This window comes from Myxine glutinosa, chromosome 4, assembly GCF_964187855.1.
Source record: "Myxine glutinosa chromosome 4, kmMyxGlut1.1, whole genome shotgun sequence".
Classification (NCBI taxonomy): Eukaryota; Metazoa; Chordata; class Myxini; order Myxiniformes; family Myxinidae; genus Myxine; species Myxine glutinosa.
Window position 1 is genome coordinate 143,652,714 of NC_136264.1, and position 23,902 is coordinate 143,676,615.

Genomic DNA, 23,902 nt, shown 5'->3' on the forward strand with positions numbered 1-23,902 from the left:
ACCTCAAGCTTTCTTTCTCATTCGGCATTGCCAATATCCATCTCTCCCTCTCCTCAGGATCTTTTGGGAAGGATAGGACCTTTACATAAGGTGTCCCATCATAGTTTCCTTTGCAGCCAAAGCAGCTGCAACGACGTGGCATCTTGTCATGAAAGCAGGAAACAAAACAAAGATCCTGTGAGATCACCAGCTGGACAGTTTCTGAAAGAGAAGAGAAACATATTATTTTGCTGATTTCCGATATTAAATGTGAAATATCACAATTAATTTTAAAATAAATAATAATAATAATAATAATAATAAAATAAATAAAATAATCTCCCCATCAGGTGTGTCGTGCGAAGTCCTTCCTTGGCACACCTGAGCTCCTCACCACATACAAGGCTTTCATCCGCAGCTCAATGGAATACTGTTCCCCCCTCTGGGCTGGTGCTCCTGCCTCACACCTTGCTCGGCTTCACGCTGTTGAGGCCAAAGCTTTCAGAATCATTGGAATCTCCTGCGATGTAGTCAACGCCGAGGGCCTTTCACTCACTCACCGCAGGCAGGTTGGTGGTCTTTCTGTCTTCTACCGACTCCTCTCCGGCCTTGCTCCCCCAGCTCTCTCTGTGCTCTGTCCCCCCAATATTCCTTCAGGTCGCACAAGATCTGCCTGCAACCCTCTTATGGTTAAACTGCCAAAGTCTCGGCTCTCTGCTCACCTTCACTCTTTCATTCCCCTTTTCTCCCGCCTCTGGAACAAACTCCCCCACTCCCTTCAATCCCACTCCTCCCTCCAGGTCTTTAAAACAGCTGTTCACCACCATCTCTTATCTTCCCCCATCGAAAACCTTGATCTTTTCTACCCCCGGTAATTCACCCCAGAGTCCTTGCAGTGTTCATATTATGTTTTAATCCTCTCCCACCTCCCCCCAAGTCCTCCCGATGTCCCTGCTCTCAAATGTTGTGTTTGTGTCCTTCCCCCTCTTCCCCCTCTCTTTTGTGTCCTTCCCCCTCTCTCCCCATCTTGTCTGCCGCTCCCCTTGTTTTTTGTGTTTTGTGTGTCGGTTTGTCTTTTTGTGTGATTAATGTTAGCTCTTTCACGAGCCTCGATCTTGTATACCAAAAAAAAAAAAAAATTAATACACAAATCAAAAAAATTAAAAACAAAATTTTTTAAAAATAAAGTTGCCAAATGGAAAAAAATAATGTATATTCAAATCATTTTTTCGAGGGAAACTAATCTGTTATAATACAGACTATTATATTTTATTTATTTATTTATGTATTTATTATTCTATTACATAAATTACATGTCATATGTCAATTTCATTCCAATCCATCCAATAGTAAAGTGCTGTGGTATTTGCATAGAAAACGAGGCATTCATAGAAAACGAGATAGAAAATGGGAACTCAGACTCAAGTTACAAACCCTGAGGTCGTGACGTTCCAGTCCTTCTCTAAAGGAGTCTATGGTATGTATGTATGTATGTATGTATGTATGTATGTATGTATGTATGTATGCGTGCATGTGTTTGTGTCATTGGTTGTTATCTCCATATGCAGGCTTCATAACATGGGACGGAGACCTCCCAGGTCTTGAAGTATCCACCTCTGTTTCAGTGAGGGATCACGATTCATGGACCAATTTGTGAAGTTTTCTTGTTCTCAAAGTTTTGTTCCGTGGGCTCTTTTGAGGATCGTCACCGAGCCCTGGACAGCTTCAAACTGTAGTTTGTGTTTGTCGTAATATTCCCAGGGATGGTTTTTAAGACCTCTGTAAGGTTCTTTTTTATCATTCCCTTTGCTCCAATAACCACTTGAACAATTTTGGCACTCTTCAGCTTCGAGGACCTTTTCATTTCATTTTTGAGATCTTGCTATTTTGGTCATTTTCTTCATTTCTGTGTTGTTTAGGCCAAAATCGCTGGGTACTGACACCTCAATTAGCAATGCCTTCTTTTCTTTTTTTGTATATCAGTTTTCTGTATCCGGTCACAATGCTTTGTTTTGATGTTCATGCTTGATGGGATCATTAGGTCATATGTGAGCATTACTTCCTTGTTTTCGGTGATTGCTTTTGGTGTGTGTGTGCGTGCGTGCGTGCGTGTGTGTGTGTGTCATCCTGATCGTAGATCTACTGCAGTCTATATACCCCCAAGGGTTAATAACACGACCCTTCCTGCCGCTTCCGTGGAGTTCTTTCAAGGCGTTTTGGTTTTTCCAAAGCTGCGTCTCATTACAAACGTAATAACAACACTTATAATAATAGCATAATATTAGTGATATTATGAAACCATATCCCTACTCCTCAAGGGGTTTTGTGGATTGCGAAATTGCCCCCTCTCCCACCCCAACATCCTCACTGAAGTAAATGTTACGATCAGGAATTTAAAATGGCGTGGCATGTTCTGATCCTTTCATTCACCTGATCTAACATGTTATAATGTCATGTTCGGTCTGATCTTTTCATTCACCTGATACAACATCACACCGCATCACACCTCCCGCGATGAAGCTAACTCCAAGGGCCTTTCACTCACCGCAGGCAGGTTGGTGGTCTTTCTGTCTTCTACCGACTCCTCTCCGGACTTGCCCCCCCAGCTCTCTCTGGGCTCTGTCCCCCAAATATTCCTACAGGTCGCACAAGATCTGCCAGCAACCATCTTATGGTTAAACTGCCAAAATCAAGACTCTCTATTCACCATCACTCTTTAATTCCTCTTTTCTCCCGCCTCTGGAACAAACTCCCTCACTCTCTTCAATTCCACTCCTCCCTCCAGGTCTTTAAAACAGCTGTCCACCACCATCTCTTATCTTCCCCCATCCAAAACCTTGATCTTTTCTACCCCCGCTAATTCACCCCAGATCCACTTTTTTGAAATACCGACTTCTTCCTGGAAGTCCTAGCAGTGTCCACGTGTTTTCGTTTTTTTTACCTCTCCCACCCCCCCCCACCATCCCTCCCCCTTCCCATGCCTCCTCCCCCCCAAGCCCTCTCCCTCCCACAGATCTCCCGATGTCCCTGCTCTCCATCTTGCTCTCCCTCTCCCTTTATCATATGTTTTATGTTTTATGTGTCAGTTTGTCTTTTTGTGATCAATGTTAGCTCTTACACGAGCCTCGACCTTGTATACATAAGATTTTTTTTTAAACAAAAAAACAACATTATAATGTCATGTATGGTCTGATCCTTTCGTTCACCTGATATAACATGTTATATTGTCATGTACGGTCTGATCCTTCCAATGACCTGATCTAACATGTTACAATATCATGTATTTTCTGATCCTTTCATTGACCTGATCGAACATGTTATAATATCATGCATGTTCTGATCCTTTCAATGATCTGATCGAACATGTTGTATTGTCATGCATGTTCTGATCCTTTCATTGACCTGATCTAACATGTTATATTGTCATGCATGTTCTTATCCTTTCAATGACCTAATCGAACATAAGTAATAGTAATAATAATTGGCAATAATAATAATAAGGATAATAACATGACTCCCCCCTGCTCCTCCCATAGTGAGCGGGTATACTAGTATTTAAAATTGCCTAGCTTCATCTTACTATAATTCACCAAATGTCCGTCCGTCCTTTCGAAGGTACCGCAAAAACGGCTCAACCGATCGCAACAATATTTTGGGTGGGTATTCCTTGGACCCGTGGGAGTAAAATAGGCTATATTGTGTTTCCAATTTTTCCAGGTTCTCCAATTTTCCAGTTTTTCCAAACACGATGGAATAATATTTACCGATATGAACAGTGATGTGGCTTTTGTTGAAATTCTACAAATACTGTTTATTCTACGTACCAGGAGAGAGTAAATCAACTCCTGACGAACTCTTCCTATATAAACGTGCGGCTCCGAAGTAACGTGGCAGCGTGTGCAAAGTGACTGAGAAAGACGTGCAGCGGCCGCTTCTGTTTTGCAGAATTCAATCTTTTTTCAAAATGGGCGCCATGTACTGTTTAGATTTTGATGATTTGCGTGTGATATGATTCAATGGATGTTTATATGAATCGTTTAAAATAAAAAAGCCTTCAATTTCTGATATTTAGCCTTTTCATTTGGGCCTCCCAATTGAAGCCCCGCCCTTAGGGCGGGTACCGTACCATTGCTCGTTGATTAAATACAGATTTTGTCTTTGTACTGATAGATGTTATTGGTCTTGATTTGATGCGGCGAACGTTTCTGGCAGTATGTTGCAGAACACTATATATATATATATATATTTGAAAGAGGAGCTGTCACTGTAAGAGGCATGGAATCAGCATCCAGAGAAGGAATAACCTCATAGTTGTCCAGAATGCACCCCCAATGCTGTTATTAACTGGGATGAGACATTGTGTTGATGAAGTTGGACCAAACCTCCTTTTAGAAGGTGACATTGTCTGCTGAAAATGTCATCACTGCTTAGCTTTAACAGGAAGCAATCAAGAGGATGAATTGGCCATCGTAGTCACCTGACGTGAACACTACTTGAATGTGTGATGCCCGAGGCAACAGCAGCTTGTCACCCCAGGACGCTCCAAGAACATCAGGATGTCTTCTAAAAATACACCCACCCCCCATCTGGGAGCCCCCATGATCTGAATTCGAAAAATAAAGAATCACAAAATGTAAGACTGTGCGATCCTGCAGACCATCGAGTAGAAAGGCTGTATCGGGTTTCAGAGCCATCGGTTGGTAAATAAGGAACGAGTAGGGATCCAAAATGTCAATGAGTAACCCACATGATCCGAAATCGAAAATTGAAGCCCAAGCAATTGTGCTGGCTACTCTCTTGTATTCATGTCGCGGGTTTCAGAACAATCAGCCGGGTGATAACCGAGGAGTAGCAAAAATAGCCAAAACATTAGGGGATGGATGATGGATAGACGGACGGACGGACGGATAACCGGACGGACAGACATCTGGACATATGATCCATTTTATAAGTTAGTCTCTTCGAAAATCGAGATGAGATGACATAAAAATGTGTTCAACTTCCACAACAATGTGCAGCATCGATTTGATGGGATATTCAGGCATTCTTGGCGTCAATGCATCGCGTGCGAGACGTACACACTGTTGATTAGCTACAAACACACAATAATTAATTTGCTAAAACGTTTGATAATGGCTGAACCTTTTCCAAACATTGTCTGGTAGTTGAGACTTTTTGTTGTCTACAGTTTGATTTAGGCCTTTCTGAACTTTCCTTTGGTTTTGCATCGTTTTTCACAGGTTAAACTGAATATTAATATGATCAGTGATTCAATAAATGACGCAGTCTGAAATTCCATGTTTGAAGTCTTGAGCAGACCAAGTAGCAGTTTCAGTGTATGAGCCCTCACATAATCCATAATTACTCACTCCTCGATTTGCTCTAACTCCTTGATGTTTGCGCTTCTGTGGTTGATGTCCAACGTTTGCTACCCTTGGCTTCCCCTCACCTTTTCTTTCTCACAGGTCATCAAGAGAACAATAACTTCTGTTCGGTGAACATAAACATCGGTCCTGGGGACTGCGAGTGGTTTGCTGTACCGGAATCTTACTGGGGTCTTGTTAACGAATTCTGTGAAAAGTAAGCACGAAAGAGCTCATGCTCATAATGCTTGTACTGAGCTTTGTGTTCTTGACCACATGCTCGACAGCGTAAATTGCCTTTTGCATTGCTCAAACATCTTTTCACACATTTCCTTTCCAATGGGATTTAATTTATCTAAACTGAAACACTTCAAGGAACTTTGGCATGGGAGTAGACCACTTGGCCCCTACCTGGGCTCTATCAACATTTCAATCAGTCTATTCTTTCTGCTACCCCTACTGTTCCAAGGAGACCATTCTGTGCCTTTACAAATTTGAGTTAAAGACCCCTGCCATACTGCTCTCCCTCTTCTCTTCTTTACTCTAAGGTTATGACCCCTGGTCCTATCACTCTCAATTTTGCTTAAAATTCTTCCGCACTTATTCTGTCTACACCTTTCATTAACTTAAGCATCTCCATCTGATCCCCTCATAATCACCTTTCTAATGCATAATGTCAAGTCGTGTCTAATGCAAGTCCTTTCTCATTCACCTGGTCCTTATAGCTTAGTCTAGCGAACCCAGAAATCGATCTAGTTACTCTATATAGAACCTTTTCTATGGCAATAAATCAACTTCAGTGCTCTATGCAGCTGTGTCTTTCCTCAGATCTGGTGACCTAAACTGTACACACTAGAGTACTGCACGCAGTCTTGAGAAAAAAAGCACATGGGAAAATGGTCTTTTAAACTCTTGCTTTGCATTTCCAAGTACAATATATATTTCCTACGAGCCGCTGTTTTGGCTAAATCTCGATATTCTCCAACGCTGATGGCACGAGCGGCACATTTGATTGGTCGAGATGGCATAAAAGACGTAATATTTTGTCTAAGTACTGTTAAACTGGAGTTATTGGAAGTGGCAAGACAGGTTTGGGCTGTGACAAGGAAAAATTATCTCAATTTTGGTGAAGATCTAAATCCGGATCTGGATACGAAATAAAAAAGAAATTTCAAGTGATTCTTCACTATTGAGTGATAGATAGGGCCAACAACGTTATATAGCAAGTTATTCCAAAAAGTTGTGGATGAGTGGGTTGGTGACGAGAACAAGCCGATTAAATTTTGATTCAGGTATGGATCCAGATCCGACCTGTTAGTGGGATACAAAACGTAAAGTGTTCAGCCTGACGGAGCTATACTGTCTACCGAGTGCCGTTCTAGTTTAACCCTGTTTTTCGCTACGTGCATGGGATAAATATTTCAGGTGAGGCCAAGCTCCCCAAATTATTGTACAATGGCAACACAATCCCTTATTAATTTTGTATGTGGTACATGGCTTTAGGTAGCATCATTTGGGCAGCTGTCCCGCTGATGCAATGCCACATGTAGGTTAGAGCTGGAATTAGGAATTTGTTCATGGTGTGAGATGGCTCACCTTGTCTCTTTGCGCAGGAGACCGTGGGATTTTTAACGTCCACAAACTAATGCTAATAGATGGGATGCCAAGTTTAATGGCTATCTAAGAGACATCTTCAACAAGACGCACGTATCACCTTGCTTGTGAAACTCCAGGATGATAGTTTATCGCTGGGCTGAGATTAGACCAGATTAGACAGCTTAGAGACGAGTTTGCATACCTTTCAGCTCTCCTCCTAGCTTTTCTCCCTCTTTTAATTATTAATTTATCACCCTACGATTATAATCTAAAACCACATTAGCTTTTAACCTCTCGCTTCCTGGCACTGTGCTGTTTGCTTAACTCCACATCTATTACAATCCCCAGATCCTTTTCTTGTGTGACATGCTCTAAGACTGCCCCTTGCATCATGTGACCTCGATTTTCATTATTCCTACCCATCCCCAGCACCTTACACATTTTTATTACGGCGTAGCCCATAGGGCAAAGCCATCTAGAACAGTGTGTGTTTGTCTGTATGTATGTATGTATGTATGTATGTCCTCTCAAATGTATACCAATCGGAGCTGAGGATCTGGACACATGACAGGGTGATGTGATTACGTCTGATGTAATTACGGCAGTACGGCGGCTGACTCTCCACACACCGCTATTTTGATTCCAATTTCGTTCAGGCCGAACATATCGTCGAACCTGTCATATATCACAATCACCATGCTCTACCTTTACGTTTTTCATTCAGTATGAAACACAAACAAACCGATTATTAAAATGACCATCAAATATCAAAAGCATCGGCGTTACGTCTCTTGCATCAAAACGGTACATATAGGGCCTTAGGCTTTATGCCTCCCTACCCTTTGGACTGCTTCGGACAAATTAAGCCCAGGTTTCTTAATACAGTGGTGTATCGTTTCAGTAGTATCGTTTTTGTAATAGTAATAATAATAATAATATAGCATATATGACCTTAACACTTTAATCCCAATATCGTGAATACAAAGTTAATGGATTGAAGCGGTGTATGGTTCATGAATCAATGATAAGCGGTGTACGGTACTAACAACCGCGGAATATGGAATTCGCCTTGGTTTTTTGATAGCATGTTATTAACCCAATCCTTGTGGGGTATAATCTAGATTACAGTAGATCTTCTCTCAGTTCTGCAAGCAAAACTCAACTCACGGATGTCAGGATTCCTCCAAATTTCTTTGTTTAATGTTATAAACAGCATTAGCGACTGTTTACAAAGCTAATCAAACGTGTTTGTGGTTTATAAAATATTTTACAAGCCCGACTACACCGCTGTTAGACTTTCGGTCTTGTTTATGTTAAATTGCATCTGCCAATAATTTGCCCAATCTATGAAATATCTGGCATTTCCCGAATCTGATCAGCCAACTCCATGCTGTCTTCCTTATCACCACCCTTTTGGTCTATATTGCCTAGTTGTGCTTTGAATGACAGTTTGCATTTGGCAGTGGAAATAGTTACCAAATGGCTTTTCCAACAATAGCTCATTTGTCTACATTGCCACCTTAGGAACAGCGTTAACTACCTCATGGGCTCTTGGTGGCCTGTGCTGGAAGATCTGTACGAGACCCATGTTCCGGTGTACCGCTTCATCCAACGGCCGGGTGACTTGGTCTGGATCAATGCGGGCACCGTGCACTGGGTTCAGGCTGTGGGCTGGTGCAATAATATTGCTTGGAACGTGGGGCCACTAACCGGTGAGTCCTGCGGCCCATATTACACATCTTTCTCAGTCTCAGGTTCGAAGTACCAATGGCTCAAACTTGTCATTTCTTTTATGCATTTTCTCCTTTCACCACCACCAGCATGGCAGTACTGCCTGGCTGTGGATCGCTTTGAGTGGAATAAGTTGCAGAGCGTGAAGTCGATCGTCCCTTTGATGCATCTCACGTGGAATATGGCGAGGAACATAAAGGTTACTGACCGGCAACTCTTTGATAACGTCAGGTATGCTACACAGTACCCCTGACCTTGCAGCTCTCTAGATTCCGACTTTATTCTTCCAAATGATTGGGCTTTGTTATTCAATCTGTACCCTCTTCTGCACCGTAGGATGTGCCTCTTACGTTCTTTAAAGAGTGTGCAATTGGCCCGTGATGCGCTTGCCACAGTGGGAAAAAACATCGTGTGGCACGGGCGTGCAAAAGACGAGCCTGCACATTATTGCACTGTCTGTGAGGTACTCCCTTTGTTCTTCTTTCTTTTCCCCATTATTTTGATATTTTACTTTATTACATATACTGTTTTACTTTTATTCTTCATCATCTTCATCATCATTCAATGACAGAATAGGTACACCGTATCCCTGCGCATCGTAAGAGCGTGACCAAGGGTTGGCGTCAGGAAGGGCATCCGGCCATAAAAACATGGCCTCAAACAGGGAACCATGATTGTCATGGGGCCCGCAAGGCTAACCCCCGCTCTAGCGGGGAAAATGGCCTGAAAACGATCATTCATTCATTTCATTCATCTGTAAAGTCTATTGCCGGTGTGTACCCCAGTTTAGAATAGGTACCCCGTATCCCTGCATGTCGTAAGAGGTGACTAAAAGGGTTGGCGTCAGGAAGGGCATCCGGCCATAAAACATTGCCTCAAAAAGGGAACTATGACAATTACATATGGGCAGGGAACAGCCCGAAGTACCCCATGGGGGACCCCACTCCCTCTCGTCAAAACTCAAGGTGGGGAACCCGATCGAAGCAAGGGTGGAAATCACTCCATCTAAGACGACAAAACGTCTGATGCCCGACGTGGAGATCGGTTTCTAAGGTTTGGGACATGGAATGTAGGGACAATGACTGGGAGATCAGAGAAGTGCTGGAAGTATTGGTCAGAAGAAGAGTGGACATATGTTGTGTGCAGGAGACGAGATGGAAGGGAAGTGGTGTGAGAATGGTGAAGGGTAGGCAGGGACAGAAATACAAGTTGGTGTGGCAAGGGTGCCTGGAGGGCGTGAATGGTGTTGGTGTCCTGTTTTCTGAGGAGTTTGTAGACAGTGTGGTGAGTGTGACTAGAGTGAGTGAAAGGTTGATGATGGTGAAAATGATGATTGGAAAGCTCTTGGTGAACGTCATCTCGGGATATGCTCTGCAGATTACTCGGAGCGATGAAGAGAAGGACAAGTTCTGGTGTGCAATAGAGAAGCTGATGGAAAACGGTGAAGATGAGGAAGTTGTTGTGGTAGGAGGAGACCTAAATGGACATGTGGGAAGGAGTATAGACGGTTTTGAGGGAGTTTATGGGGGTTACGGATATGATGCGAGGAAAGGAGAAGGTGAAAGGATTTTGGAGTTTGCTGATGGAGCTGGTTTGTTGATTTGTAATACTCAGTCCCAGAAAGAGGATAATAAGCTTGTTACATACACGTCAGGTGGGTCGACGACAACCGTTGACTACCTGATGGTGCGTAGGCGAGATAGGGGGCACAAAGGTGATCCCGGGGGAGGAGGCTGTTTCACAGCACCACTTGGTTGTCTACGACATAAGGGTGAAAGGTGCGAGGAGAGCTCGGCTGGTAAAGTACTAACCGAGAATGAAGGTGTGGAGGTTGAAAGAGGTGACAGTGAGGGAGGCATTAAAATAGAGGCTGAGTATGGTAGAGGATGATGTGGTTGAGCTTGAAAGTGGTTGGATGTCAATGAAAGATAGTCTGTTGGGAGCCATTGGTGAGGTATGTGGATGTACAAAAGGATGGCACTCAGAAACATGGTGGTGGGATGATGAAGTTAGAAAGAGGATTGACGAGAAGCGGAAGAAGTTCAAAGAGTGACAGAGGACGAAAGGTACGGGGGAAGAAGAGGCAGAGCATGAACGTTATAAGGCAGCCAAGAAGGCTGCAAAGAAAGAGGTAGCAAAGGCGCAGGGGGCATCAAGGAAAATGTTCGGAGAACGCTTGGATTTGGAAGAGGGTCAGAGAGCCGTATTCAGGATTGCAAAGCAGATAGCGAAAGAGAGGTGCGAAGAACAGGACGAAGAATGGGAACAATGGTGTGTTTGAGGTGAAGGTGGGAGTGCATCAGGGGTCAGTACCAAGTCCACTACTATTTGTAGCTGTGATGAAGGTGCTGGCTCGGAATGTAAAGGTGGGTTTACCGTGGGAGTTGTATGCAGATGATCTGGTGTTAATTGCGGAGAGTATGGATGGACTGAAGGAGAAGATGAACAAGTGGAAGGAATGTATGGAGACAAAAAGTCTGAAGGTGAATATCGGAAAGACGAAGGTGATGGCAAGTGGTAAAGCATGTAGTGAGGTGGAAAAAACTGGGAAGTGGCCGTGTGCTGTGTGCAGGAAGGGTGTCGGAGTGAACTCCATTCGATGTACAATGTGCGCTGAGTGGGTTCATCAAAAATGTAGTGGTCTGGGAGGGTCATTAACCAATGTGGCAGCTACCTACATTCAAGTGTAAGGTGTGCACAGAGGGACCTGCAGATGGAGGAAATGTTGAGTTGGACCTTGGAGACGGCATGAAGCTGGAAGGTGTGAAAACATTTTGCTACCTAGGAGACATGCTGAATGGAGAAGGTGGATCAGACTCGGCAACGGTTGCTCGAGTGAGATGTGCATGGAAGAAGTTTCGGGAACTGAGTGGCATGCTAACGAGGAGGGGAGTGTCGTTTAAGCTGACGGGAAAGGTGTATGCTGCATGTGTGACAAGTGTTATGATTTATGGGAGCGAGACATGGGTAATGAACGTAGAGCAGCAACGAAGGCTGGAAGGGGTGGAAATGTGAATGGTTCGGTGGATGTGTGGAGTTTCGTTGAGAGAGATGTAGCCAAATGATGAATTGCGAAAGATGATGGGAATAGAGCCTGTGATGGATGCTGTGAAGAGAAACAAGTTGAGATGGTTTGGTCATGTGTTGAGGAAGGATGAAAGTGACTGGTTGAGAAGAGTGATGAAAATGAATGTAGAAGGAAGTGGAGGACGGGGAAGACCGAGAAAGACTTGGCTGAAGGTGGTGGAAGAAGAAATGCGGCCAAGGGTGTTAACAAAGGGAGATGTAGAAAATAGGGCAAAATGGAGAAGATTGTCATGGTGCCGCAAGGCTAACTCCCGCTCTGACAGGGAAAATGGCCTTAAAATGCCTGTTGTTGTTTGTTGTTTGTTGTATCTGTATAGTCTCTGCCTTCACATTCTTTGTCTTCACATTCTTCGTTGTCTTTATTTTTGACAATTGAAAACTTGCATAATCCTAAATGGATATTTATGGTGTTCTGTGAGAAAATGTCCTTTGTTGGTTTTGGTTGCAGAGATATGTCAACCTTTTGTATAATGCAAGCAACACTGGTGGTTGTGGTTTTAGTATTGACCTCAGAAACTGAGTTAAGATAATTTGAACCTTTTGTGGGCACGGGGGGGGGGGGGGGGGGGTAGGAGATGCTCACACGCTCTTATTTTCCTCGGTGTCACCTGTGCAGAACTTTTTGAAATCCTGCCTTTATCACCTCATTTCTGTTGATATTTAAATTGGTCCACTCCTGTGCTTGCTTTCTTGTTATGGAACATTATTTGTTGTTCGTTCATTGGTACTTCTCCAACGAAGACCCAAGTACTGATGCAAGCAGTATTTCTTGTTTCCTCCACCACCGAAGGTGAACAGAGGTTATGTTTTCGCCCATGACTGCTGTCTTTGTCTGTGAGCAGGATATCTCAAAAAGCTATTTGGACAAAACTTTGTAGACAGCTTGGGTGTGTGACGAGGACAAATTGATTCGATTTTGGTGAAGATCCAGATACTGGAATTTTAAAGTGATTCCTCACCTCAGCCTGGCAGAGAGAGAGGGGTATGCGCTCTACTACGTTCCGTTTTAGTTGGAGGTTGTGTTTTGGTGTTTAAGTTGCCCACAGGTTATGTAAGCCAAAGTGTGGTGTAGCACCACCTGGAGGCCAAATCAAGTGAATGAGGTGGAGAATAACTTGCATTCTCATCTTAGAAGGTGATCCCTATAAATGGCAACCCGCAGTGTTTTCACACAACTTGGAAACATTGTGTATCTGCCCTACGAAGGGAGAAGAGAGAGGGGTATGGAAGGATTAAAATACAGTTCAAGAGAAGTCCATGAGGACCCTTTGTGGAATAGTTGCAAAGCTGGGTCAGAAGCTTCTCCACTATGGCAAGGGACCAGTCTACATGCTGTGGGTTGTCTACATGCTTCATTTCATTCTGTGAAGGTGGAAAGGGTGGGGACAGGAAGTGCCAGATTTGAGACATTGGCCTTTTGAGTGAAAACAGAGTTAAATAATTCTGTTTTTTCCTCATGCAATCTAGCATAACTCCATCCTTTAGGAAGGAAGCAATGGAAGGGAAATGTGTAACGAAATTGAAGAGGACAGACCTGATCGGCTACCACCAGATTTTGGAGGATGGCGAGATGCTGCAGAATTTGGATCTCAGATGACCCTGGCTCTTTCACAGGTTCTTCATGAGTAAGCAATTTCCTCCTCCTTAGAAAGTTGCAAACATCACTCCTATCCATGAGACAGGTTCTAAAATTGATCCCCTCCACGACAGATTTATCAGCCTTCTGCCAATTATAAGCAACTAGCAGAGGTACCCGGCTTTGCACGGGAGTGGGAGGAGGAGGGGAGGGGGAAGAGGAGGGGAGGGGAACGGGGGGGAGGGGGAAGCGGGGGAGGAGGAGGGGAGGGGGAAGAGGAGGGGAGGGGAATGGGGGGGGGAGGGGGAAGGGGGGAGGGAAGGGTGCGGGGGTGCCCAGGGGAAGAAGGGCCCCTCCCCTCCCCCTCCCCCCCCTTTCCCCTCCCCCCCCTCCCCTCCCCCTTCCCCCTCCCCCTCCCCCTCCCCCCTCCCATCCCCTTCCCCCTCGTTCCCCTCCCCTTCTCTTCCCCCTCCCCTCCTCCTCCCCCTTCACACCAGGGGGGTTGACTCAGCCTGTCATCCCACCGAGGTCGGAAGTCGGAACTCATTGTCGTCAAATAAATGTAGCCTGTATGTTTCACTCTTTGTCACATGCCGTTGGTCCCATGTCAATCGGATGAAGTTGAAAAATTAACGTTACGAAGGTTCTCTGGGACGTACTGATTCCGAATAATGAAGTTGAAAAATTAACGTTCCGAAATACGCTAATTACGCTAACAGAAGCGCTGGAGGGAGCACTGCGCTCCCTCCCTTAGATTCCCTCCCTCTTCTGCTAGCGCTAATTACGCGTAACACACTAATTTTAAAACCCGAAGTTTTTTTAATTTTAAGGTGTGCTGTAGTCAGAAGCGCTAGAAGCGCTGCGCTCCCTCCCTTCGAATCCCTCTCTCTTCTGCTAGTGCTAATAATACGCTAATTTTAAAACCCGAAATTTTTTAAATGTTTATGTCTCCGTGACATTCCTGGGACCATCCCGAGTCGAACAGTACTTTCCGCTCGCAAATCCGTCCACGGGTTCTCGAGATCTTAGAGATCGTAGATAGATCAGGATACAGACACAGAGGCCAACTCTACTTTATATATATAGATAATGGAGTGCATCATTGCAGGAGACCTCAGAAACTATCTCTCCTCTAACCTGCTAATCTCTGACAACCATCTTTGCTTCTGACCTGGCCTTTCCACCTTAGATGTATTACTCCTGACACAGCAGTGGATGGATGCACTCAACTACAAGCAAGAGGTTAGCGCCATCTCTCTGGCTATTCCTTCAGTCTGGCATTCAGCCTTGATTTCTAAGTTGCCTTTGTTTGGTATTGAGTGTCCTCTGCTCATGTGGTTGTCTGATTTTCTCTATGAGTGGAATTGGAGAACGACAGGCTGCCCTTGATTGTGTCCTTTCCCAGGATCTTTCTCTTCAGGCTGGAGTTCCACAAGGCTGCATCTTTGGACCTAGGTTATTTTTGACATATAGCAGTGATCTGACTGATTCTCTTGAAAACCAAACCAACTTTCCTATTTTGCTGATGACTCCACCCTTGTGTAAAACAATACGTCACATTTATGTAAGGCTGGCTGCTGTGGAATCCTTTTCATCAGACCTGGACAAGATAAGCTGCTGGTCAGCTACTTGGAGCATGACGTTCGATGCAGGCAAGTTATACACTCTCGCACTGTCTCTCCACAGGAATCGGAAATCAAACTTTCCAATCTACTTCTCTGGGTAGCCAATGGAAGAGGTGTAGTCCCGAGAACTCCACGGCTTCACTATCTGCCATAACTTTCATGGGAGGATCATTTCACCAAGCTAGAATCAAAGGCCAATCACCATCTGTGCATTCTCCGTAGAGCCAAGGCATTCCCGAGCCGCTCCATGGGAGTCTGACTCCTCAGTCTGGGCTGACACCACCACTTTCTTTGGTGCTTCTCTTGAGGGGTGAAAAACAAGGCCTTCTGCACCATTGGTATCTTAATGCAGGAGGAGACTTCTCACGGACTGTCACTCTTCTACAGGTGGCAGGTTGGTGGGCGCCATATTTTATGCAAGCTTACGTCTGGCCTTGCTCCTCCTTTCCTCTCCTATCTCTGTCCTCTCAGCTATCCCAGGTCACACGTATTCCTCCAGAAACCTTCATATGCTCACCCTCCCAAAATCCAGACTGGTTGCCCACCTGCATTCTTATTTGTCCCCTTATTCTCCCAGGTGTTGGGTGTTGACTCAGCCCTGGTGAGGTGATAGCCCTGGTGTTGGGCTAGCGGCTAGGATGCCGGCTTAGGATCCGAGGATCCTGGGTTCGAATCCCGGTCGATCGCTGAATTAACGCCAGGGGGGTTGACTCAGCCTGTCATCCTTCCGAGGTCGGCTAATTGAGTACCAGTTCACTGGTAATTCCCTGTTTGTCGTTAAAGGCGGCAAAAAGGGTTGGCGTCAGGAAGGGCATCTGGCCATAAAACATTGCTTCAAAAAGGGGACCGAAAAACAACAACAACCACGGTTCCCGAAAAAGACCAACCCCCGCTTTGCGGGGAAAAATGGCCTCTATAGGTGGTTTTTATTCTCCCAATTGTGTAATTGTCTCTCTGTGTCTGTTGCCTTGTTTTCCCCACTTAATTCTTTCAAATCCGCTGCTCATCACCACCGCATACATTAACCCACGCACATCCACGCACCCTTCTACACGCGCTTATTTGTTCATTTTCTGTTCCTTTTTGGGCCATTGTTACTCCTTTCTGTGACTCTTCTCCCTCATCTGCATGTACATACCCCACCCCATACCATTTGGTCGTTTGTGAATCATTCATCTTGTCTGTGAGCTTAGACACCACCCCTCTTCCCCCCACACCCCCCTCTTCCCAGCAAATAAAGAAATAAAACAACCTCAAGGGTCATTCGGGCCAGCTATTTTTGTTTGTTTTATCCTTTTAACACCCTCCCCTCCTTTCAGTCTTCTTTTCTTTCTTTCTTTCTTTCTTTCTTTCTTTGACACACTCTCACTAGAGGAGCTGATTTCTGATAGTACCCTCCATCACTGCTTCTACTGTGTTGGTGTACATTAAAGTGCTCTCTCCCTCATTTATTTCCTCCACTAGGTGGAGGTGTTTGACCTTTTGTACGTGTCCAGCGAGAGCACGGCACGACGTACGTATGCCGTGCACTGCCTCTCATGTGCACTTAAAGCGTCAGCTACTCTCGACTCGTTCGTCATCTTGGAGCAGTACCGCATCGAGGAGCTGGCTCATGTGTACGACTCCTTCACACTGGTAGGATTCTGGCTCTGGGACATCAATATATATATAATTTTATATATATATATATATATATGTATATGTATAAATATATATACATATATATATATATATATATGTATATGTATATGTATATATGTATATACACTACATGACCAAAAGTATGTGAACACCCAAATATCGAACATCTCATTCCAAAATCATGGGCATTAATATGGAGTTGGTCACCCCTTTTCTGCTACAACAGCCTCCACTCTTCTGGGAAGGCTTTCCACGAGATGTTGGAAAATTGCTGCGGGGATTTGCTTCCATTCAGCCACAAGAGCATTAGTGAGGTCGGGTACTGATGTTGGGCGATTAGGCCTGGCTCGCAGTCGGCGTTCCAATTTATCCCAAAGGTATTTGATGGGGTTGAGGTAAGGGCTCTGTGCAGGCCAGTCACGTTCTTCCACACCGATCTCGACAAAGCATTTCTGTATGGACCTTGCTTTGTGCATGGGGGCATTGTCATGCTGAAACAGGAAAGGGCCTTCCCCAAACTGTTGCCACAAAGTTGGAAGCACGCAAGCGTCTCGAATGTCATTGTATGCTGTAGCGTTAAGATTTCCCTTCACTGGAACTAAGGGGCCTAGCCCGAACCATGAAAAACAGCAACAACAACAACAACATGCATTTTAAGGCCATTTTCCCTGCTAGAGCGGGGGTTAGCCTTGCGGTCCCCATGACAATCTTCTCCATTTTGCCCTATTTTCTGCATCTCTCCTTATTAACCCCCTTGCCCGCATTTCTTCTTTCAGCACCTTCAGCCAAGTCTTTCTCGGTCTTCCCCGTCCTCCACTTCCTTCTACATTCATTTTCATCACTCTTCTCAACCAGTCACTTTCATCCTTCCTCAACACATGACCAAATCATCTCAACCTGTTCCTCTTCACAGCATCAATCACAGGCTCTATTCCCATCATCTTTCGCAATTCATCATTTGTCTTCCTTTTCTCTCAACGATACTCCGCACATCCATCGAACCATTCGCATTTCCACCCTTTCCAATCTTCGTTGCTGCTCTACGTTCATTACCCATGCCTCGCTCCCATAAATCATAACACTTCTCACACATGCAGCATACACCTTTCCCTTCAGCTTCAACGACACTCCCCTCCTCATCAGCACGCCACTCAGTTCCCGAAACTTCTTCCATGCACATCTCACTCGAGCAACCGTTGCCGAGTCTGATCCTCCTTCTCCATTCAGCATGTCTCCGAGGTAGCAAAATGTTTTCACACCTGCCAGCTTCACGCCATCTCCAAGATCCAACTCAACATTTCCTCCATCTGCAGCTCCCTCTGTGCACACCTTACATTTGAATGTAGCTGCGACACTGGTTAATGACCCTCTCAGACCGCTACATTTTTGATGAACCCACTCAGCGCACATTGTACATTGAATGGAGTTCACTCCGACACCCTTCCTGCACACAGCACATGGCCACTTCCCAGTTCTTTCCACCTCACCACATGCTTTACCACTTGCCATCACCTTCGTCTTTCCTATATTCACCTTCAGACCTTTTGTCTCCATACATTCCTTCCACTTGTTCATCTTTTCCTTCAGTCCATCCATACTTTCCGCAATCAACACCAGATCATCTGCATACAACAACTCCCACGGTAAACCCTCCTTTACGATCTGAGCCAGCACCTCCATCACAGCTACAAATAGTAGTGGACTTAGTACCGACCCCTGATGCACTCCCACCTTCACCTCAAGCTCACCACTGTTCCCGTCCTTCGTCCTTACAGCTGTGCGCGCTCTTTTGTACATTGCCCTCACTACTCTGATCAACCATTCCTCCACTTCTAACTTCCTCAATGCCCATGTCAATACTTCGCGTGGAACCCTATCGAATGCTTTCTCCAGATCAATAAACCCAAGAAACAACTTCTTCCTCTGCTCCATGTACTTCTCCTGCATCTGCCTCACAATAAAGAGCGCATCTATCGTTCCTCTTCCTGGCATAAATCCAAACTGCATTTTGTCCATCTTCACCTTCTTCCGTATCCTCCTCTCCAACACCCTTTCCAATACCTTCATTCCATGCTCCAATAACTTTATCGCTCGGTACGAGCCACACTCCAGAGGGTCACCTTTCCCCTTGTATCGAGGGACGAGGGTACTCAGTTCCCAATCCACTGGAATGCGGCCTTCTTTCACCACCAGATTACAGATCTCTGTCATTCTCTTCACACCCTAACTTCCTGCTGCCTTCAACATATCTCCCTCAACTCCCGTCGGCCCTCCCGCTTTTCTACTCTTCATTGCTTTTATCGCTTCCTCAACTTCCTTCTCAGTTATCTTCTCTGCCGGTCCTAAAACTGGGTTACTCTCTATGTTGCCATCCCATTCATTCTCTGTATTCAACAGCATTTCCATATATCTTTTCCATCTTCCTTTAATTCCATCTGCGTCTGGGTAAAGGAATTAAATTCCTTTAATTCCAAACAACGATTTGTCCCACTTCATCCTTCAAGCAACTCACCCCCATCACATCACACCTCTCTTTCGCTATCTGCTTTGCAATCCTGAATACCACTCTCTGACCCTCTTCCGAATCCAAGCGTTCTCCGAACATTTTCCTACATGCCTCCTGCGCCTTTGCTACCTCTTTCTTTGCAGCCTTCTTGGCTGCCTTATAACTTTCATGTTCTGCTTTTTCTTCTCCCATACCCTTCGCCTTCTGCCACTCCTTGAACTTCTTCCTCTTCTCGTCAATCCTCTTTCCAACTTCATCATACCACCACCATGTTTCCGAGTGCCTCAGTGGTCCTTTTGTCCATCCACATACCTCACCAACGGCTCCCAACAAACTATCTTTCATTGACATCCAACCACATTCAAGCTCAACCACATCATCCTCTACCCTACTCAGCCTCTCATTTAATGCCTCCCTTACTGTCACCTCTTTCAACCTCCACACCTTCAATCTCGGTTGGTACTTCACCCGCCGAGCTCTCCTCGCACCTTTCACCCTTATGTCGCAGACAACCAAGTGGTGCTGTGAAACAGTCTCCTCCCCCGGGATCACCTTTGTGTCCCGGAGGTGCCCCCGATCTCGCCTATGCACCATCAGGTAGTCAACGGTTGTCGTCGACCCACCTGACGTGTATTTAACAAGCTTATTATCCCCTTTCTGGAACTGAGTATTACAAATCAACAAATCATCTCCATCAGCAAACTCCAAAATCCTTTCACCTTCTCCATTGCTCACACCATATCCATAAACCCCAGGAACTCCCTCAAAACCGTCCGTACTCCTTCCCACATGTCCATTTAGGTCTCCTCCTACCACAACAACTTCCTCATCTTTCACGTTTTCCATGAGCTTCTCTATTGCACACCAGAACTTGTCCTTCTCTTCATCGCTCCGACCACCCTGCGGAGCATATCCCGAGATGACGTTCACCAAGAGCTTTCCAATCATCATTTTCACCATCATCAACCTATCACTCACTCTAGTCACACTCACCACACTGTCTACAAACTCCTCAGAAAACAGGACACCAGCACCATTCATGACCGCTGGGCACCCTTGCCACACAAACTTGTATTTCTGTCCCTGCCTACCCTCCACCATTCTCACACCACTTCCCTTCCATCTCGTCTCTTGCACACAACATATGTCCACTCTTCTTCTGACCAATACTTCCACCACTTCTCCTGATCTCCCTGTCATTGTCCCTACATTCCATGCCCCAAACCTCAGAAACCGATCTCCACTTCGGGCTGTACCCTGCCCATATGTAGTTGTAATTGTCATGGTTCTCTTTTTAAGGCAATGGTTTTATGGCCGGATGCCCTTCCTGACGCCAACCCTCTTAGTCGCCTCCTACGACACGCAGGGATACGGTGTACCTATTCTAAGCAGGGTACACACCGGGATGACACATGAAAAACAGCCCCAGACCATTATTCCTCCTCCACCAAACTTTACAGTTTGCACGATACATTCGGGAATAGAGCCTGTGATGGATGCTGTGAAGAGAAACAGGTTGAGATGGCTTTGTCATGTGTTGAGGAAGGATGAAAGTAACTGGTTGAGAAAAGTGATGGAAATGAATGGAGAAGGAAGTAGAGGACGGGGAAGACCGAGAAAGACTTGGCAAAAGATGGTCGAAGAAGAAATGCGGGCAAGGGGGTTAACAAGGGGAGATGCAGAAAATAGGACAAAATGGAGAAGATTGTCATGGAGACCGCAAGGCTAACCCCGCTGTTGCAGGGAAAATGGCCTTAAAATGCCTGTTGTATACATTCGGGTACGTAGTGTTCTCCTGGCATCCGCCAAACCCAGATTCGTCCATCGGACTGCCATATGGTGAAGCGTGATTCATCACTGCAGAGAACACGTTTCTACTGCTCCAGGGTCCAATGGCGGCGAGCTTTACACCACTCCAGCCGATGCTTGGCATTGCCCATGGTGATCTTCGTCCTGTGTGCGGCTGCTCGGCCATGGAAACCCATTCCATTAAGCTCCCAACGAACAGTTGTGCTGAAGTTGCTTCCAGAGGAAGTTTGGAACTCGGTAGTTAGTGTTGCAAATGAGGACAGACGATTTATACGTGCTTCAGCACTTGGTGGACCCGTTCTGTGAGCTTGTGTGACCTACCACTTCGTGGTTGAGCTGCTGTTGCTCCTTGACATTTAAACACACAATAACAGCAATTACAGTTGACCGGGGCAGCTTCAGCAGGGCCGAACTGACTTGTTGGAAAGGTGGCATCCTATGACGGTGCCACGATGAAAGTCACTGAGCTCTTCATTATGGGCCCATTCTACTGCCAATGCTTGTCGATGGAGATTACATGGCTGTGTGCTTGATTATATATCTCGTCCCTCTATACAAGGGGAAAGGTGACCCTCTGGAGTGTGGCTCGTACCGAGCGATAAAGTTATTGGAGCATGGAATGAAGGTATTGGAAAGGGTGTTGGAGAGGAGGATAAAGAAGAAAGTGAAGATCGACGAAATGCAGTTTGGATTTATGCCAGGAAGAGGAACGACAGACGCGCTTTTCATTGTGAGGCAGTTGCAGGAGAAGTACATGGAGAAGAGGAAGAAGTTGTTTCTTGGGTTTGTTTATCTGGAGAAAGCATTCGATAGGGTTCCATGCAAAGTATTGACATGGGCATTGAGGAAGTTAGGAGTGGAGGAATGGTTGATCAGAGTAGTGATGGCAATGTACAAAAGAGCGCGCACAGCTGTAAGGACGGAGGACGGGAACAGTGGTGAGTTTGAGGTGAAGGTGGGAGTGCATCAGGGGTCGGTACTAATTCCACTACTATTTGTAGCTGTGATGGAGGTGCTGGCTCAGAACGTAAAGGAGGGTTTACCGTGGGAGTTGTTCTATGCAGATGATCTGGTGTTGATTGCGGAAAGTATGGATGGACTGAAGGAAAAGATGAACAAGTGGAAGGAATGTATGGAGACAAAAGGTCTGAAGGTGAATATCGGAAAGACGAAGGTGATGGCAAGTGGTAAAGCATGTGGTGAGGTGGAAAGAACTGGGAAGTGGCCCTGTGCTGTGTGTAGGAAGGGTGTCAGTGTGAACTCCATTCAATGTACAATGTGCGCTGAGTGGGTTCATCAAAAATGTAGTGGTCTGAGAGGGTCATTAACCAGTGTGGCAGCTACATTCAAATGTAAGGTGTACACAGAGGGAGCTGCAGATGGAGGAAATGTTGAGTTGGATCTTGGAGACGGCGTGAAGCTGGAAGGTGTGAAAACATTTTGCTACCTCGGAGACATGCTGAATGGAGAAGGTGGATCAGACTCGACAATGGTTGCTCGAGTGAGATGTGCATGGAAGAAGTTTCGGGAACTGAGTGGCGTGCTGATGATGAGGGGAGTGTCGTTGAAGCTGAAGGGAAAGGTGTATGCTGCATGTGTGAGGAGTGTTATGATTTATGGGAGCGAGACATGGGTAATGAACGTAGTGGAACAACGAAGGTTGGAAAGGGTGGAAATGCGAATGGTTCGATGGATGTGCGGAGTATCGTTGAGAGAGAGGAAGACAAATGATGAATTGCGAAAGATGATGGGAATAGAGCCTGTGATTGATGCTGTGAAGAGGAACAGGTTGAGATGGTTTGGTCATGTGTTGAGGAAGGATGAAAGTGACTGGTTGAGAAGAGTGATGGAAATGAATGTAGAAGGAAGTAGAGGACGGGGAAGGCCGAGAAAGACTTGGCTAAAGATGGTGGAAGAAGAAATGTGGGCAAGGGGGTTAACAAGGAGAGATGCAGAAAATAGGGCAAAATGGAGAAGATTGTCATGGGGACCGCAAGGATAACCCCCACTCAAGTAGGGAAAATGGCCTTTAAAATGCATGTTGTTGTTGTTGTGCTTGATTATATATACCTGTCAGGAGGAAGTGTCCCGAGTCTCGTGTCCTGAGGAAGATTTTTCGGTGCAAATCTTTCATACCTGTATGGAAAATCGTGTTAATTCGTGTCGTGTCTTGAGGCCTTGTACAGTGTACAACCTTGAGGCTTTGTTGTTCTCTCAGCGGTCCGTCGTTTGTGCTCCAATAACTTTCGTTCTCTGCTTTTCCCAGTCTTTTCACCCCAAAGCCTACTTCCTTGTGTAAATCTCAACTAAAAAAAAAAAAAAAACATTTCCTTCTCTGTTCTTATTCTTTGTTCTCATTCGTTCTTATTCGTTCGTTCGTTCGTTCTTCGACCACGTGTTTCTCCCCCATTTCCCCAGATAGTTTTCACTGTTATTAACCTTACAATGTTTCCACTTTCCCCTCAAGTTCTGTATTCCGTCATATATTATAACACCATTTCCCTCTTTTTATTTGAAAGGCTGCTTTAGACTTGCTCACCAAATCTATTCATCCCAAAAAAAAATTCCATCTCTTATAGTGCCTTTTTTCTACATTCCCTAAGCTCTCCTGCACTCCATCCTCCATCCAGCGTCCTTAAACGTATTTTTGACTCGAAGGTCACAAGAAGCTCATTTTGCAATAAATGTTCGTTTCCCATTAATCGTACACTTTCTAAAATCCAATCTCACCCCTCCCCTCCAAATCTTCCCCATAACCCCTCCCCTCCAAATCTTCCCCATCACCCCTCCCCTCCAAATCTTCCCCATCACCCATCCCTTTCAAATCTTCCCCCTTTCCCCTCTCCTCCTAATCCTCCCCATCACCCATCCCTTTCAAATCTCCCCCCTTGCCCCTCCCTCCTAAACTACCCCCTCACCCCTCCCTCCTAAACTACCCCCTCACTCCTCCCCTCCAAGACTCCCCCTCGCCCCTCCTCTCCTAGACTCC

At 45.4% G+C, this 23,902-nt stretch overlaps 1 protein-coding gene across 4 annotated transcripts in view; it reads left to right on the top strand.

The window, feature by feature from the left end:
* Positions 1-23,902, top strand: part of LOC137425326 (lysine-specific demethylase 6A) — a 286,024-nt gene that overhangs the window by 220,222 nt on the left and 41,900 nt on the right. For 3 of the 4 annotated variants that reach the window (XM_078776555.1, XM_068113641.2, XM_078776554.1), the window contains 5 exons: positions 5,445-5,559; positions 8,463-8,650; positions 8,759-8,900; positions 9,006-9,132; positions 16,422-16,592. In XM_078776555.1, coding sequence (XP_078632681.1) covers positions 5,445-5,559; positions 8,463-8,650; positions 8,759-8,900; positions 9,006-9,132; positions 16,422-16,592 — 743 coding nt within the window. Of the gene's footprint in view, positions 1-2,116; positions 2,229-5,444; positions 5,560-8,462; positions 8,651-8,758; positions 8,901-9,005; positions 9,133-16,421; positions 16,593-23,902 lie in introns of those variants that run through there. The other variant, XR_010984098.2, reaches the window with a different exon arrangement.